This window comes from Hemitrygon akajei, chromosome 12 (genome assembly GCF_048418815.1).
Source record: "Hemitrygon akajei chromosome 12, sHemAka1.3, whole genome shotgun sequence".
NCBI classification, from domain to species: Eukaryota; Metazoa; Chordata; class Chondrichthyes; order Myliobatiformes; family Dasyatidae; genus Hemitrygon; species Hemitrygon akajei.
This window is the reverse complement of record NC_133135.1, coordinates 91031776-91050391: the sequence shown is the minus strand read 5'-3', so window position 1 is coordinate 91050391 and position 18616 is coordinate 91031776. Positions and strand designations below refer to the sequence as shown.

At 41.8% G+C, this 18616-nt stretch overlaps 1 protein-coding gene across 2 annotated transcripts in view; it reads left to right on the top strand.

Annotated features, from left to right (window-relative positions):
• The first annotated feature begins 638 nt into the window (after window positions 1-638).
• Window positions 639-18616, top strand: part of gtpbp3 (GTP binding protein 3, mitochondrial) — a 44110-nt gene continuing 26132 nt past the window's right edge. For both annotated transcript variants that reach the window (XM_073063668.1, XM_073063667.1), the window contains exons 1-3: window positions 639-738; window positions 2402-2558; window positions 2896-2992. In XM_073063668.1, coding sequence (XP_072919769.1) covers window positions 671-738; window positions 2402-2558; window positions 2896-2992 — 322 coding nt within the window. In that variant the 5' untranslated portion in view covers window positions 639-670. The remainder of the gene's footprint in view (window positions 739-2401; window positions 2559-2895; window positions 2993-18616) is intronic.

The window sequence follows — 18616 nt, the reverse complement described above, 5'->3', positions numbered from 1 at the left end:
TTGGATCGGCACATGGATGTGAGGAAGATGGAGGGATATGGACATGATGTAGGGAGGAGGGATTAGTGTTTGACTGTTTTTGTTTTGCTTTTTAGCTGTTTCAGCACAACATTGTGGGCTGAATGGCTTGTTCCTGTGCTACACTGTTCTATGTTGTATCTTTTGTACTCTAGATGTGATGTCAGCAACGCCCAGTATAAAGAGTAGGAAATATTTACTCGTTTTCAAATCTTGCAATGACAGCATCTATATTTGGTTCCTAAGTACTTGTTGTGCGAGCATGTTGGGTTTCAGTGATTGTGGGTTGGTCTACATCCTTTCCTTACTCTTTAAGACGGTTTAAAAAAAATCCATCTCTTTGAATAAGCATTGGTCAATAGCATCAAGGGCTCTGTGCCAAGCTATCAGATAATATTTCAGCCACGCCGATCTACACTAGCACTGTTGATACAAAACATGTGCAATGGTCCTCATTTTGTTTGCAGCCTTCACGTGGCCAAGTGTAACGTCAGGTGAGCAAAGCTACAGGATGCTTCCTCTCGGAAGTTCGCATTGACTTTGTGATTGGACGGCTCGTCTGCTGCAGTACCCATCATCGTGTGTAGAGGGCGGAGTCGAGCATTTCCCCGCCCTGTGAGCTGCCAATCACAGCTGGATTCGCTACGTCAACATGATGGAGCGAGTAGCGGCGGTCGGTGTGGGTTCCTTGCTGCGGGGCGTGCGACGGAATGTGAGCAGGTTAGCAGCCACAACGAGATATATCGAGATCATGCGTCTGCTTGTGGGCCTGACATGTCCGGTGCCGCGGCCTAACAGGAAGCATGCATCTGTATCCCAGTATTCTGGGCAGGAGACTTTCTTGCATAGACATTAAATGCAAAATGTGACCCCATTAACACTATTTTGCTAGAAAACGTGGTCGTGATCTGAGTGACGTGTTTTAAAAAGATATTTTTTAAAGTCTCTGCTTTTACAACACAATTTCCTCAGATCATGCTAGCAATGGCACAGGACCCGGGCGTGTGTGTGGTCAGAAATCGCCTGCATGGAGGAACTCAGCGTGTTGAGCAGAATCTAGACAGAGGTCGTGTTCTGTTCTCGACTCGTGTTCCTCCAGCAGTTTTTTTTGCTCCAAATTTGCTGGGTGAAACTGTCCCTTTGGTCTCTCTCTCTCTCACTCACTCACTCTCACACACACAATGCCGCTCAGAAATAACGTGTCAGCTGTGGGCCACTCTACCTAGTGGAACCTCTTTCACTTCGGTCCAACGTTGAAAATTTTTTTTTTCTAATACTTCTTTAGATCCTGTGTTGCGTGAAATTCGTGACAGGTTCCAGACATGGAACTTCTATAACACAAGAATTTTTGTAGATGTTGAAAATCCAAAGCAACACAAAATGCTGGAGGAGCTCAGCAGGTCGGGAGCATCTATGGAAATGAATTTACAGTCGACGCTGTGGGTAGAGACCCTTCTTCAGGACATAGAACACAGAATAGTACAGCACAGTGTAGGCCCTTCGGCCCACAATGTTGTGCCGACCCTTAAACCCTGCCTCCCATATAACCCTCCACCTTAAATTCCTCCATATACCTGTCTATTAGTCTCTTAAATTTAACTAATGTATCTGCTTCCACCACTGACTCAGGCAGTGCATTCCACGTGCCAACCACTCAATGAATAAAAAACCTTCCTCTAATATCCCCCTTGAACTTCCCTCCCCCAACCTTAAAGCTATATCCTCTTGTATTGAGCACTGGTACCCTGGGGAAGAGGAGCTGGCTGTCCGTTCTATCTATTCCTCTTAATATCTTGTATACAGTACCTCTATTATATCTCCTCTCATCCTCCTCCTCTCCAAAGAGTAAAGAGAGCCCTAGCTCCCTTAATCTCTGATCATAATGCATACTCTCTAAACCAGGCAGCATCCTGGTAAATCTCCTTTGTACCCTTTCCAATGCTTCCACATCCTTACTACAGTGAGGTGACCAGAACTAGACACTGTTGAGTTCCTCCAGCGTTTTGTGTGTGTTTGCTTTTTACTTCTGTTGTGTGTATACTTGGTTCACATTTGATTGACAAGGGCGACAACCTGCCCTCAGCTGACGATCGGTATGAAGACTCAACAGATCAAACGACATGTGTACCAGGAGATATATTTACTGGTTCCAGTTGTCCCTTCTGACCTGCCAAGTGTTTCCGGCCTTTTCTGTTTTTATTCAGATTTCCCATGTCAGCAGTTTAGGCATTTACTTATCATTACGATAGAGAGTGAAAACAGACCTTTTACTGACAACCAAGCTCCCAATTACTCTAAACTTACCTAAGCTTATTTTATTGATTCTACTTTCCCAGTAATTACGGGTTTCAGATTAAAAGTAGTATTTGTTCTCTTTGCACAGGAGGAATAATTTATTGAGGCATAATCCCAGACTGGCTGAAATTGGTACCAGCAGTGCTGCAGATTCAAGGGATTCCTACTTAGCAGTGCAGTGTACTGACCTGAAGAGGCCATTAGAGATCCAGCGATTGCCTTCAGTTGCCCTCAAACCGACTGAGGTAAATCACACCGCATGGAATCTTTGTTTGCACTCAGCCTACTTCAGATCCAAGAGTAAACAAATAATACTTGATTTATTAAACTTATGTTCCATGTGCTAACCAATAACATTGATTAAGAACCTAACAGCTGCTCATGTTAAGCTGCTTGTGCATTGACTGCATGTGAAATGTATCCACTGTTCCTAGGCGAAGTGAGTGTCAGGATCTAGTGTTGAATGTATAAATTATTCATGAGGTGCATGCATACCAAATGAAAAAAAATAATCTGTTGTATTATTTTATGGTGCTGTACTGAATGTCTCCAACGACGATCTCTCCTGCCCTTTGTGGTTAGGTGCGAGTGGATATTCATTGCTGTGGTGTGAACTTTGCTGACATTTTGATATGCCGGGGACTGTATCAGCATCGACCACGGCTCCCCTTTACTCCAGGTAAAACCAGTTTTTGCTGTGTAAGAATTGTGTATTGCTTTTATCGAACGGAATTGATGTTAACGGTAAGATATTTAATGCTTAAGGCGCACCAAGATTGGGGGCATAGTGGACAGTGAAGAAGTCTATCAAAGCTTGCAGCATGCCCGGACTGGCTGAAAAGTAGTAGATGCAATTTAATGCTGATGTGTGAAGTGTTGCACTTTGCTGATCCTTTTCATCGGGTTGAAATCAGTGCGAGAGGTCATTCGTTGGTGATGCAGCACAAAGTTTAAAAAGAACTCGGGAGCTTTCAGCTTTCTTTTGGGGGCTGAAATCAGCACAGGGCTAATAAAAAAGAAAGGAAGTGTAGGCAGAGCGGCCGTTGTGGAAGTGGGCCAGTGTTAGAGTGGTCAAGCTTTGGCTCAACAGGCTTAGGTAAGCGTCAGTGGAGGTTCTAAGACAGTAAGAAAGTTTTTGGTAACTTTTTTTTATGCTACTACGTAGCTAATGCACTGAGAATGGATACGAGGGTAGTGGTATATTCCTTGTGTGAGATGTGGGAAATTTGGGAGACTTCCAGTGCATCGAGTTTCAGCTTCTTGGAGACCATGTCAAGGAACTGGAACAGCAGTTGGATGCTCTTCAGCTGATATGGGAATTGAGGAGGTGATAGATAGGAGCTACAGGGAGATAGTCATCTATAAGTTGTAGGAGACAGGTACCTGGGTGACTGTCAGGAGAGGGAAAGGGGAAAAAGCCAGTGCAGAGTACCCCTGTGGCCATTTCCCCCCAATAATGATTACATACATATAGCTAGGGTGCCTAAGACTTTTGTGCAGTACTGTATTTGTCAATGTGGAGTGGAGAGCGAGTTTGTAAATCTGGCGAGAACAAAGGATATTGGGAATGGTGAGAATGAAGTGCCACAGGAGGGGTATGGGAGAGGTGGCAGAGAAGGAGTACCAGAGGCAGAGAGTTAGTGCAGGTGTAGATACATTCAGCCCTGAGATACCAGGCAAGGTCATCTGCTTCCAAACATTACAGAATGTCTCTCTGGTGCTTGCTTCCCCCTCCCCTCTCCCTTCCCCTTTTCCCAACTGTGATTCCTGTCTCCTGACCCCTTTCCACTCTCAGTCCACAATAGAGACCCATATCTGAATCAGGTTTATCGTCAGTCACATCTATAATGAAATTTGTATATATAAATAATGTGCCTAAGACTTGTGCAGAGTACTGTATACCGCTTTGGATACTGTTTGGTGGGTGGGGTAAGGGGATGACCTAGCAGGGGAAGCTGCAGTGACCAAGTCACTGACACTAAGTCTAGCTTTGTGGTTTAGAAGGGGAGGGGGTGGTGGGGGGGTGGGGAGAGGAGTGCAGTAGTGATAAGGGATTCCATAACTAGAGGAGCAGAAAACAGATTCTGCGGACATGAAAGAGACACCCGCATGGTATGTTGCCTCACAGGGTCCGGGGTCAGGGATGTCTCCAATTAGGTCCGTGGCATTCTATAGGGGAGGGCAAACAGCTAGAAGTCATGGTATATATATGTACCAATGACATAGGTAGGAAATGGGAGGAGGTCATGACACGCAAATATAGGAAGTTAGGCAGAAAACTGAAAAGCAGGACCTCCAGAGTAGTAATTGCTGTCAGTGCCACATGCCAGTGAGGGTGAGAATAAGCTGATTTGACAGATGATTGCATGGCTGAGGAATTGGTGCAGGGAGCTGGTTTTCAGATTTCTGGATCATTGTGATCTCTTCTGGGGAAGGTGTGATCTGTGCAAAAAGGATGGGTTACACCTGAACCCCAGGGGAACCAATATTCTTGCTGGCAGCTTGCAAGAGCTGTTGGGGAGGGTTTAAATGAATTTGGCAGGGGAATGGGGACCAGACTGATAGGGTTGAGGATGGGACAGTCGGTATACAGGTAGATGAAGTGCATAGTGATACTGTGAGGAAGGGCAGGCAGATGACAGGGCAAAATTGCAGGCAGTGTAATGAGTTAAAGTGTAATCAAGCCAAAAACATGGGGGATTTCAATATGCAGGTAGATTGGTGCTGGATCCTAAGAGAGGGAATTTGTAGAATGCCAGCAGGATGGCTTTTTAGAGCAGCTTGTGGTTGAGCCCAGTAAGGGAAAGGCAGTTCTGAATTGGGTGTTGTGCAATGAACTTGGTTTCACTCGGAAGCTTTTAAGTGAACTTTTAGGATCGTAATATGATAGAATTTACCCTGCTGTTTGAGAAGAAGATCAAATGTATCAGTATTAGAGCGGAGTAAAGGGAATTACAGAGGCATGAGAAAGGAGCTGGCCAAAAGTGGCTGGTGTTTCTGGGGGTGATTCTGAAGGTGTAGGAAAGATGCATCCCAAAGATAAAGAAGATTCTAAAGGGAGGATGAGGCAACTGTGGCTAACAAGGGAAGTCAAAGATAGCAAAAAAGCAAAAGAGAGGAAACAGCAAAAGATAGTGGAATTTTAGAGGATTGGGGAGTTTTTAAAAACCAGCAGAAGGCAAATAAAAAAGCCATAAAGAGACAAAAGATGAAATATGAAGTAAAGCTAGCCAATAATATAAAAGTGGATGCAAAAAGCTTTTTCAGATATATAATGAGTAAAAGAGACAAGAATGGAAAATTATGCTGGAGTGATAGTAATGGGGACAAAGAAATGATGGACAAACATAATCAGTATTTTGCATCAGTTTTCACCGTGGGAGACATCAGTATGTTAGAAAATACGTACACAATGTTGTAAGAATGTTAGAAATATGAGAGTGTCTGGGGCAGAAGTGAGATTTGTTGCTATTCCTGAGGGAAAGGTTCTTGGGAAGCTGAAAAGCTTGAAGGTAGATGTGGAGAGGATGTTTGGTTGGGGGAATCTAGAACTAGAGGGCACAGCCTCAAAATTGAGGGGGTGTGGCGACCCACTTTCTGCGCAGGTGAACCGGCTCACAAGTAGCCAGTGCGCGGGGAGAGACTTTGGTAATGGACCTCTGATGTCATTTCCGCCCGGAGAGGGCGGGCGCTAAGGATTAAATGCCAGCGCCGCGAATTTTGAACAAACTATTCTCGAAATGACTTATGTGTCGTTGTCTCTAGCTCTGTATGTAGTACATCGCTACAGGGCGTCCTTTTTGAACAGAAGTAAGGAGGAGTTTTTTTGGCCAGGGAGTTGTGAATCTGTAGAATGCTCTGCCACAGGCTGTAGTGGAAACGTTAAGTCCATGGGTATATTCAAAGCGGATGTTGATGAATTCCTGATTGGTTGGACCATCAAGGTGTATGGGGTTGAATGGGATCTGGGATCAGCCATGATGAAATGGTGGAGTGAACTTGATGGGCTGAATGGACTAATTCTGCTCTGATGTCTTATGGTCTTAAGGTAGATGGACTGAACCTCAGGGTTCTGAAAGAGGTAGCTGAAGAGACTGAGGAGGCATTAGTAATAATCTTACAAGAATCATTAGATTCTGGAATGGTTTCTGAGGACTGGAAAATTAGAAATATCACTCCACTCTTTAAGAAGGAAGGGAGGCAGAAGAAATGAAATTATAGGCCAGTTAGCCTGACTTCAGTGATTGGGAAGATGTTAGAGTCTTTTATTAAGGATGAGGTTTTGGGGTACTTGAAGGCACAAGATAAAATAGGCCAATGTCAGCGTGGTTTTCAGCTTTTTGCCTAACTTCCTATATTTGCTCGTCATGACCTCCTCCCTTTTACTACCTGTCATTGGTACTTGTATGTACCATGACTTCTGGCTGTTCACCTTCCCCCTTTAGAAATCTTGCTTGATAAAGCTGTTGGAATTCTTTGAGGAAATAACAGGCAGGGTAGATAAGGGGAGTCAGTGGATGTTGTATACTTTGGTTTTCAGGAGGTCTTTGACAGGGTGCCACACGCGAGACTGCTTAACAAGATAAGAGCTCGTGGTACTACTGAAAAGGTAGAAGCTTGGATGGATGATTGGCTGACTGGCAGGAGACAAAGAATCGGAACAAAGGGGGCCTTTCCTGTTTGGCTGCCAGTGACTAGTGGTGTGCTGCAGGGGTCGGTGTTGGGTCACATCTTTTTATATGTCATTGATTTAGGTAAAGGAATTGATGGCTGCGGCCAGTTTTGTGGATGATACAAAGGTGGCAGGTTGTGTTGGGGAAGTAAGGAGTTTGCAGAAGGACTTTGACGGATTTGGGGTATGGGCAAAGAAGTTGCAGATGAAGTTTGGCGGAAGGAATAAAGATGTGGACTATTTTCTAAATGGGGAGAAAATTCAATATTCAGAGGGATGTGGGAGTCCTTGTGCAGGATACCCTAAAGCTTTTGTATGTCAATCTTTTTTTCTGGCATGGACCAGTACCATGAAGCAACAGGTTAAGTTGGGAACCCCTGCTGTAAAGGTTAACTTGCAGGTTGAGTCTGTAAGACCATAAGATACTTGAGTAGAATTAGGCCATTTGGCCCATTGAGTCTGCTCCACCATTTCACCATGGCTGATCCATTTCCCTCTCAGTCACAATCTCTTGCTTTCTCGCCGAAACACTTCATGCCCTGATTAATCAAGAATCTATCAACCTCTGCCTTAAATATACTTAATGACTTGGCCTCCACAGCCACCTGTGGCAACTAATTCCACAGGTTCACCACACTCTGGCTTAAAGAAATTCCTCCTCATCGCTCTTCTAAGTGGATGGCCCTCTATTCTGAGTGTATCCTCTAGTCTTGGACTCTCCCACCATAGGAAATATCCTTTCCACATCCATTCTATCAAGGCCTTTCAACATTCGATAATTTTTTAATGAAATTCCCCCCTCATGTTTTTGAATTCCAGTAAGTACAGGCCCAGAGCCATCAAACATCCTATTATGACAAGCCTTTCAATCCCAGAATCATTCTTATGAACCACCTTTGAACTTTTTCCAACATCAGCATATCTTTTCTTAGATAAGGGCCTCAAAATTGCTCACAGTACTCCCAAGTGAAGCCTCACCAGTGCCTTATAAAGCCTCAACATTATATCCTTGCACTTATATTCTAGTCCTCTCGAAATGAATGCTAACATTACATTTGCCTTCCTCACTACTGACTCAACCTGCAAATTAACCTTTAGAAAATCCTGCACAGACTAAGTCCCTTTGTACCTCAATTTTTTTAAACTTTCTCTTCATTTAAAAAAGTCTATGCTTTCATTTCTTCTACCAAAGTGGATGACCATAGACTTCCTGACACTATATTCCATTTACCACTTCTTTGCCCATTCTCCTAATCTGTCTGCAGCTTCTCTGCTTCCTCAAAACTACCTTCCTCTCTACCTGTCTTCCTATCATCCACAAACTAGGCCACAAAGCCACCAATTCCAACATCCAAATCATTGGCATATACTGTAACATAAAAAGAAGCGGCCCCAGCACAGACCCTTGTGGAACACCAAAAGTGCCAGCCAGCAGGAAAAGGGACCCTATATTCCCACTCTTTGCTTCCTGCCAATCAGCCAATGTTCTATCCATGCTAGTATCTTTACTGTAATACTATGGGTGCTAAACTTGTTAGCAGCCTCGTGTGGCTCCTTGTCAAAGGTATTCTGAAAATCCAAGTACACAACATCAACCGATGCTCCTTTGTCTATCCTGCTTGTTATTTCTTTTTTAAAATTACACCAGATTGGGTGAGGAAGACAATGCAGTGTTGGCCTTCATTATGAGAGGACTAGAATACAAAAGCAAGGATTGATGCTGAGGCTTTATAAGGCATTGGTCAGTCTGCATTTCGAGTATTGTGAGCTGTTTTGGTCCCCTTATCTAAGAAAACTTGCTGGCATTAGAGAGGGTCCAGAGGAGGTTCACAAGAATGATCCCAGAGATGAAAGGGTCAATGTATGATTGAAATTCTGGCTGAGTGATGCCACAAAACAACCTCTACGTCAATGCCAGCAAGACGAAGGAGCTGAATATTGATTTCTGGAGGAAGAAACCGGAAGTCATGAGCCAGTCCTCATCAGGGGATCAAAGGTGGAGAGTGTCAGCAACTTTAAATTCCTCAGTATTATCCTTTCTGAGAATCTGTCCTGGGCCCAGCATGTAAGTGTAATTATGAAAAAAGCACAGCCATGCCCCTACTTAGGAGTTTGCAGAGATTAGGCAGGATATCTAAAACTTTGACAAATGTCTATAGGTATATAGTGCAGGGGTATATTGACTGGCTGCATCACAGCCAGGTATGGAAACACCAATGCTCTTGAATGGCAAATTCTACAAAAAACAGTGGATATGGCTCAGTCCATCATGTGTAAAGTCCTCCCATTGTTGAGCATATCTGCATGGAGAGCTTTTGCAGGAAAGGGACCTCCACAATCCAAGTCATGCTCTCTTCTTGCTGCAACCATCAGAAGCCTCAGGACTCACAGACCAGGTTCAGGGACAGTTATTACCCCTGAACCATCAGGCTTTTGAACCAATGGAGATATCTTCACTCAACTTCACTTGTCCCATCACTGAAATGTTCCCACAACCAATGGACACACTTTCAAGGACTCTTTATCTCACGTTCTCAATATTTATTGCTTAATGATTTTTTTTTGCTATTTGCACAACTGATTCTATTATGGTTATTATATTATTGTGGATTTATGCACATGCCCACAAGAAAATGAATCTCAGGGTTGTATATGGGGATTCATATGTATTTTGATAATAAATTAACTTTGAAGTTTAAATTTTGAGCATTTGCTACCTCCTGGGGCTGTTCTCGATGGAGTTTAGAAGAATGGGGAGGGGGAAATCTCATTACAACCTATCGAATATTGAAAAGTCTAGATGAAGTGGATGTAGAGAGGATGTTTCCTAATAGTAAGAAAGTCTAGAGCCAGAGGGCACAGCCTCAGAATTGAGGGACTTCCATTTAGAACAGAGATGAGGAAATATTTCTTTAGCCACAGGGTGGTGGATCACTGGAATTCATTGCCACAGACGCTGTGCAGGCAAAGTCATTGGGTATATTTAAGGCAGAGGTTGATATGTTCTTGATTAATCAGGGCATCAGAGGTTATGGGGAGAAGGCAAGAAAATGGGATCAAGAGGGTTAATAAATCAGCCATGATGAAATGGTGGAGCAGACGTGATGGGCTGAAAAGCCTAATTCTACTCCCATGACATGATCTTATTGACAGGACAAACTAGGATAGACTTACGTAATGAAAAGTAGAGTGCTGAGGTGTATAGTAGAACTAAGGGATCTGGAAATACATATCAATAATTACATGAAAGTAGTGTCGGACTTCCGGTAAGATGGCGATCGCTTAGTCGCTTCAAACTTTCGCTCCGTTATATTTCTTACCTTTGCACTGTGTATCTCCCTTTTTAAATCTTAGTTCGTTAATGTATCTGTTTTTTCTTATCTGCCTGCGAATATGTCTATCTCACAATGACTACAAAGATTCCTAAATCTGGGAAAAAAGAAGTCCATGTCTCTGTCTGCCGATATTCTCTCTATCCTGGAACAGAATCGACAGGACATTCTATCTGATATCAAGACTGAATTTAGAGCCTCTATTAGTCAGCTGGAATCAAAAGTGGACCAGATTAACGCCAGAGTGGATGATCAAGCCAAACATTTATCTCGCATCGACCTAACCGCCGAAGATTTAAAATGCCGCATTCAGCAGCTGGAAACTCTTTGCTCTAATTTAACGGAGCAAAACAGCAAACTTACCTCCAAAATGGTGGATCTTGAAAATCGGAGCAGGCGCTACAATCTGCGAATTCTCAGTTTGCCAGAGGCCACTGAAATGGGTTCTTCCATTGAATTTTTCTCTTCTTTGTGAGATTTTCCGGAAAGAATTTCTTCCGACTCCACCCGACCTAGAAAGAGCCCACAGAGTTTATGTCCCTCGAGTTGTTTTAGGTTCTAGAGCATGGCCAGTTACCCTGTGTTTTCATCGATATCAGGTAAAAAACCGTCTGATTATGGAGGCACTCTGACTTTTCGAAATAATACCATTCGTATTGTGGAAGACTATGCTCCCCAGGTTCTGAAGATGCGTGCCAAGTACAAAGGCGTTATGAAGGAACTATTCAATCGTGGATTCAAACCTTCTCTTCGCAATCCTGCCGATCTTTGAATTACGCTTACTACTGGGGATTATAAGTGGTTTAAGTCAGTTAGGGAGGCTGAGATGTTTGTTGAAGGTCTCTCAACCATCTTGACTTTTTCAGACCTGGTTTGACTTTCCAAAATGGCTGATAAGTACTTTTTGAAAATAAAGTCCTTTTTGTGAACTCAGATTCTATTTGAGTAATTTAGTCCTTAACTACTGAGAATCCAAAGGGTTTTAGTCGGTCTCTCCTTGGACTTGGTGTGATTTTCTTTAATAGACGATTTAAATAAAATGCTTTCCTGTGGACTCAGATTTCATCTGTATAATTTAGTTTACTTTTGAATAACTTTAACTATAGAGAACTACAATTGGTCTTAGCTTATTTGGGAGATTTAAGAGTTTTTATTGAAGGTCTCCCTGTCAATTTATTGTATAAAACCTGCTTTTTTTTAAAATGGCTGTTATGTACTTTCTTTATATATTAAGTTTCCCCTCTTTTTTCCCCCCTCTGTTTTTTTCCTCCTAAATTTACCTTTTTTTTCCAATTTTTTTCATAGTTTCTCGCGGGTAGATTATCTCTCAATTATTATTTTGTATTAAGTTTTATATTTCTGATGAAGTTGTTTCTATTTGTAATTCTGATTTGTAGTGCATAAATTAGTTAGTCTTTGCTATATTATTTATACGGAGCTTATGTTAATGTTACAGAACTGGAAGCTGGTTTTTGGGGTGTCCTTTTTCTTGTAGAGCTAGCTGCTTTTCTGGGTAGCCATCTAGTTTTGGGTTGTGAGGGTGGGGTGGGTTCTCCAGTACCAACACTATCTATTGTTTTTTTTTCTTTGTTATTCAGGACTTGTCTGTGTCCTGATTTTATTGATTTATGTTTATATTCCTGCTTCCAAACTGTTATTGCATTGTTTGACCTTATATATGCCTACTACTTTTTACGTTTTAATAAATGATAATGGTTAGTTCATTGAAATTTGTGAGCTGGAATGTAAAGGGATTGAATCATCCTGTTAAAAGAAGGAAGGTCTTCTCCCATATTAAGCAACTTAAGCTGACATTGCCTTCCTCCAAGAAACTCGTATTTGTAGTTTCGATAATTCTCGGCTTATGTCAAGGTGGGTGGGTCAGCATTTTCATTCATCCTTCCCGGCCAAAGCTAGGGGGGTTTCTATTCTTATCAACTCAGATGTTTCTTTTGAACTCCATAGTAAGATATCTGATACAAATGGCCGCTTTATTATTGTTTCTGGCAAATTATATAATACTAAAGTAGTACTAGCTAATCTGTATGCTTGCAATTTTGACGGTTAACTTTTTTGAACGCTTTTTTTCCTTATTACCAGATCTGAATCTATATTCTCTTATACTGGGTGGCGACTTTAATTGCTGGTTAGACCCAGCTTTGGATCGATCGTCCTCTGTCCCTAGATTACCTACTAAATCTGCTTTAGCTAGTCACTCCTTTCTTTCTAATTATGGTATCTCCGATATATGGTATTTCCTTCATCCTACTGAGAGAGTTTTTTCTTCACATGTCCATCATACCTTCACTAGAATTGACTATTTTTAAATTGATAATCAACTTATTTCATTTGTTCACTCTTGTGATTATCAGAGTATACTGATCTCTGATCATGCCCCAGTCACCTTGTCTGTAAATCTTCCTGGTCTCCCTCAGAGGAATAAACATTGGTGTTTTAACCCGACTTTATTATCTGATGATGACTTTGTTAAATTTATTAAAGATCAGATAATTTTTTTCCTAAACACCAATACGTCATCTGAAATTTCATCCCAGATTGTCTGGGATGCTATGAAAGCATATTTGAGGGGTCAAATAATTTCATATACAGTGAATCTTAATAGAAAGTCCAGTTCAGAGCAATCAGATTTGATTAATCAGATTAAAGTATTAGATCAACTATATGCTCAGACTAAAAACCCCGAATTATACAAGAAGCGTGTAGAACTCCAAACTAAATTTGACCTTCTCTCTACTCAACCAGTTGAACGTCAACTTCTTGAAAGTAAGAGTCACTTTTATATACACGGTGACAAATCTGGTAAGTTCCTAGTTAATCAGTTGAGACGCTCTAAAGCTAAACAACATATTACAAAGATTGGGAAGGAGAATGGGGATATTACATCGAATCACTCAGAAATTAATGACTCATTTAAGAATTTTTATTCTCGGCTTTATTCCTCCGAATCCCTGAATGATAATATTTCTGTTGACCTTTTTTTAAATAGCTTGAATATCCCTTCACTTCCATCTGATTCCAAAGCAAAACTTAATGAGCCTATATCACTTGAAGAAGTATCTTTTGCTATTTCTGGACTGTCATCAGGCAAATCTCCCGGACCTGATGGGTTCCCCGTAGAATTCTATAAATCATTCTCTTCACTTTTCTCATCTCAGCTACTCTCGGTACTATCTGATTCGTTTAACTATGGTAAATTGCCACCTTAATTTAATGAGGCATGTATTATCCTTTTATTCAAAAAGGGCAAAGATCCAACAGAGCGCTCCTCTTACAGGCCGATTTCTTTGCTTAATGTTGATGTTAAAATTTTGGCCAAAGTTTTGGCCCATAGATTAGAAAATGTTATACCCTCTATTATTTCTGATGATCAAACTGGTTTTAATAAAAATCGTCTTCCTTTTTTTAATATACGGCGTTTATTTAATATTTTATACTCGCCTTCAATTGGGACTCCTGAATGCGTTATTTCTCTCGATGCGTAGAAAGCGTTTGATTGTATAGAGTGGAATTACCTTTTTGCAGTTTTAGAAAAATTTGACCTCAGTCAAAGTTTTATCTCTTGGATCAAATTGCTATATTTATGTCCTACCACTTCTGTTCTGACTAACTCTGGGCAATCCCACTCGTTTAGCCTTAAACGTGGTACCCGTCAAGGATGCCCCTTAAGACCCTTTCTTTTTGATTTGGCTGTAGAGCCTCTGGCGATTGCATTTTGAAGCTGTCCTGAATTGACGGGGATCTGGAGGGGGGGGGTGTTGAGCATAAAGTTTCTCTTTACGCTGACGATTTACTACTTTTTCTTTCAAATCCATCCACAGTCTTACCTCCAATGTTTTCTCTTCTTGATCAATTTAGCCAGTTCTCTGGCTATAAACTTAATCTTCATAAGAGTGAACTTTTTCCAATTAATAAAGAAGCACAAACAGTACTATTTCGCGACCTCCCCTTTAAAGTAGTTGATAATCAATTTACCTATCTTGGTATTACAGTTACAAGGAATTTTAAGGATCTTTTTCGTGAAAATTTTGCCAATCTTTTGCATTCTACAAAACAGAGTTTGTCACAATGGTTACCTTTATCTATGCCATTGGTAGGTAGTGTTAATGTTATTAAAATGTATATTCTCCCTAAATTTTTATACTTATTTCAATCTACTCCAATTTTTATTTCTAAAACCTTTTTTGATTACTTAGACTCTATTATTTTGTCCTATTTGTGGAAGGGTAAGCATTCTAGAATTAATAAAGCTTCAAAAATCTAAAAAAGAAGGTGGCATGTCCTTACCTAATTTTCGTTTATATTATTAGGCAGCTAACATTCGTTGTCTTACCTTCTGGTCTTTTTTTCATAGCCAGTCTGATCACCCTAATTGGGTGGCAATGGAGCTGAATTCCACTAAGGATCTATCTATTTCTGCACTTCTTGGATCTGCACTCCCTAGTAGTTTGCCTAGACTAATTGTTAATCCTCTTGTTAGACACACTCTGCGAATATGGGCCCTGTTTAGGAAATTTAATGGTTTCTATGGTTTTTCCCTTTCTAGTCCTATTTTACATAATCATCTTTTTTTTTACCTTCTATGCACGATTCAACATTCTATGATTGGTATAGAAAGGGCATTAGGTATTTTGAAGATCTTTTCATTGACAATTGTTTGGCATCTTTTCAACAACTTTCTGCTAAGTTTAATCTACCTAATGCCCATTTCTTTAGATACCTCCAAATTAGACACCATTAATCCTTTATTACCCAACTTTCCTGAGATGCCCGAGGAAAAACACTACGGACTTGTTTCTTTCTAGTAATCCATTGGGTAAAGGCTTAATATCTTTTATTCGTGATAGATTAGTACCCTTACGGCGTACTTTGGATAAAATCAGAATGGCTTGGGAGCATGACTTAAATATTCCCTTATCTGATGTGGTTTGGGACTCGATTCTCAAGCCAGTTAACTCAACTTCTCTTTGTGCTCGCCACTGTCTTTTACAGTTTAAGATTGTTCATAGGGCTCATATGTCCAAATCTAAATTGTCTCGATTTTACCCTAATATTAGTCCGGTTTGTGATAAATGCAAAAGTGGCGAGGCTTCTCTCATTCATATGTACTGGACCTGCCCTAGTCTAGAGAAATTTTGGAGAGATGTTTTCCTAACTTTATCTCATATTCTGAATTGCCACTTAGAACCTAACCCTCTGATTGCTCTTTTTGGTTCCTTGGGTGAGATGGATATACATTTGAGCTCGTCTAAATGTCGAACATTATCTTTTGCTTCTCTTCTGGCTGGACGTCTAATTCTTAGATGGAGAGATGTTTCCCCACCCACGCATGCTCAATGGCTCAATGATATTATGTCCTGTTTAGACCTTGAAAAAGTTCACTACTCAATTCTTAATTCGGAATAAAGTTTCATAAGGTCTGGGGACCTTTTATAGAATATTTTCATAACCTTTCTCCTGATTAAGTTTCTTTTTCAGTCCCTTACTTTCAGCTTTTTTTTGGTAGTAGGCATTATTATCTTCTGTTTTTACTTGTATTTACAGTTTTGGGGGTTTGAATGTTCTGATTTATATCTCCTACATTTTGCTGTGGTTGGTCTGGAGTTTTTTTTTCTTTGTGGGGGTGGGGGGGCCACTAATTTTTTCAATTATTATTGTGAATTATATTATTATTATATGTTTATCTTGCACTGTATTAATTTCCTATCTTGTTTTTGGGGTTTTTTTTTTGCTGCAGTGTTGTAGAAAATGCATTTAAAAAAATTTAAAAGAAGAAAGTAGTGTCACTGGTAGATAATCATAAAGAAAGCTTTTGACACACTGGCTGTCGTAACTCAGATCACTGAGTTCAGGAGTTGAGATATTATGTTGAAGATGCATAAGACATTGGTGAGGCCAAATATGGAGGATTGTGTGCAGTTCTGGTTACTTACATACAGGAAAGATATCAATAAGCTTGAAAGAATGCAAAGAACATTTACAAGGATGTTGCCAGGACTAGAGGACCTGAGTTACAGGGAAATGTTGAATAGTTAGCACCTTTCAAAGTTATACAAAATTATGACAGGTCTAGACAGGGTAAATGATTGAATGGCGGAGCAGACTCGATGGGCCAAATGGCCTACTTTTCTCCTATATCTTATGGTGTTATGGTGATCTCAGACAAACTGTGTGACAAAGCAGATGTAATGCCATGATCGAGAGTGGTGGTTAGTGGCGAGACAGTGCAAAGTATTGTCAATAAGGAGGATGTCACCAAGAGCAGCATGTACCTAAGAACACACACAAAATGCTGGTGGAACACAGCAGGCCAGGCAGCATCTATAAGGAGAAGCATTGTCGACGTTTCGGGCCGAGACCCTTCGTCAGGACTAACTGAAAGGAGAGATACTAAGAGATTTAAAAGTAGTGGGGGGAGGAGGAAATGCGAAATGATAGGAGAAGACCAGAGGGGGTGGGATGAAGCTAAGAGCTAGAAAGGTGATTGGCGAAAGTAATACAGAGCTGGAGAAGGGAAAGGATCATGGACGGGAGGCCTCGGGAGAAAGAAAGGGGGAGGGGGGAGCACCAGAGAGAGATGGAGAACAGGCAGAGTGATGGGCAGAGAGAGAGAAAAAAACTAAATATGTCAGGGATGTGGTAAGAAGGGGAAGTGGTAACGGAAATTAGAGAAGTCAATGTTCATGCCATCAGGTTGGAGGCTACCCAGCCGGTATATAAGGTGTTGTTCCTCCAACCTGAGTTTGGATTCATTTTGACAGTAGAGGAGGCCATGGATAGACATATATCAGAATGGGAATGGGACGTGGAATTAAAATGTGTGGCCACTGGGAGATCCTGCTTTCTCTGGCGGACCGAGTGTAGTTGTTCAGCGAAACGGTCTCCCAGTCTGTGTCGGGTCTCACCAATATATAAAAGGCCACACTGGGAGCACCGGACGCAGTATACCACACCAGCCGACTCACAGGTGAAGTGTCGCCTCACCTGGAAGGACTGTCTGGGGCCCTGAATGGTGGTGAGGGAGGAAGTATAAGGGCAGGTGTAGCATTTGTTCCGTTTACAAGGATAAGTGCCAGGAGGGAGATCGGTGGGAAGGGATAGGGGGGACAAGTGGACAAGGGAGTTGTGTAGGGAGCGATCCCTGCGGAAAGCAGAAAGAGGGGGGGAGGGAAAGATGTGCTGGGTAGTGGGATCCCGTTGGAGGTGGCGGAAGTTACGGAGAATTATATGTTGGACCTGGAGGCTGGTAGGGTGGTAGGTGAGGACAAGGGGAACCCTATCCCAAGTGGGGTGGTGGGCGGATGGGGTGAGGGCAGATGTGCGGGAAATGGGAGAGATGCGTTTGAGGGCAGAGTACCTAAGAAATCGGGTGAAAGGCCATGACAGTGCCAAGTAGGTAGGAAAACCATTGTGCATGTTTGTTTTTGGCAATGGGTGGATGAAGGGGGAAGGAACAAAGAGGGGGAGTCCCACCCAGCTTAGTTACGGTGTGGGGGATGGTGCAGTCTCACATATGGAGGCTGTTCAGCTCGTTGGGACCTTTCCAGACCCGAACAAAGCAATTCCATCGGTCCTATTCCCCTTCCCCCTGTAGCACAGCAGTCTTCCCTATCTGGGCCCATCAGCTCCCCTTTCTTTTCCCACTTAACCTACAGATAGTTTACAGCAATCAGTTAACTTACCGGTGTGAATTTGGAACATGGAATGAAATTGTAGTGCCCAAGGAAACTTGGAGGGAATGTGCAAACCCTATACAGTTACCACGTGGTTGGCTGTGTCAAAGGAAAAAGAAGAATGGTGGCCACACACGTGGGCATACTTAATACAGTTTCCAACATTGGACAGTACGCTGCCAGTGCAGTAGAGAAAATGCAGGCCTGTTGCAGAGGTTCAGACATGGAGCCATAGCACAGCTGGGTACTAATACAGGAGCTGATGTATGTTTAAGAATTAGGACTAATGGTAAAGGGTAGTTGCAAGGACAGAAGTTGTATTTTTGAGCCATATTGAAGATTTGAAGCCATTTGAGCAGATTTGAAGCAGAGGGAACAGTACATACAGAGAAAACCTTTTACCAGTATCAGCTACTGTGGGTCCAGGAAGAGAAGGTGGGTGGTTAGTGGGGCTGACATAAAGGGAGAAGGATGTGGTCTTTTTTGGAAGAAAGGATCAGAGATGGTTTGAAAGTGATACAGAGCTGGAGAAGGGAAAGCAAAAACCAAATGGAGTTTGGATCCTTAGGAGGCAGAGATCCTCAAAGAAATGGGAATTTAGATCCTGA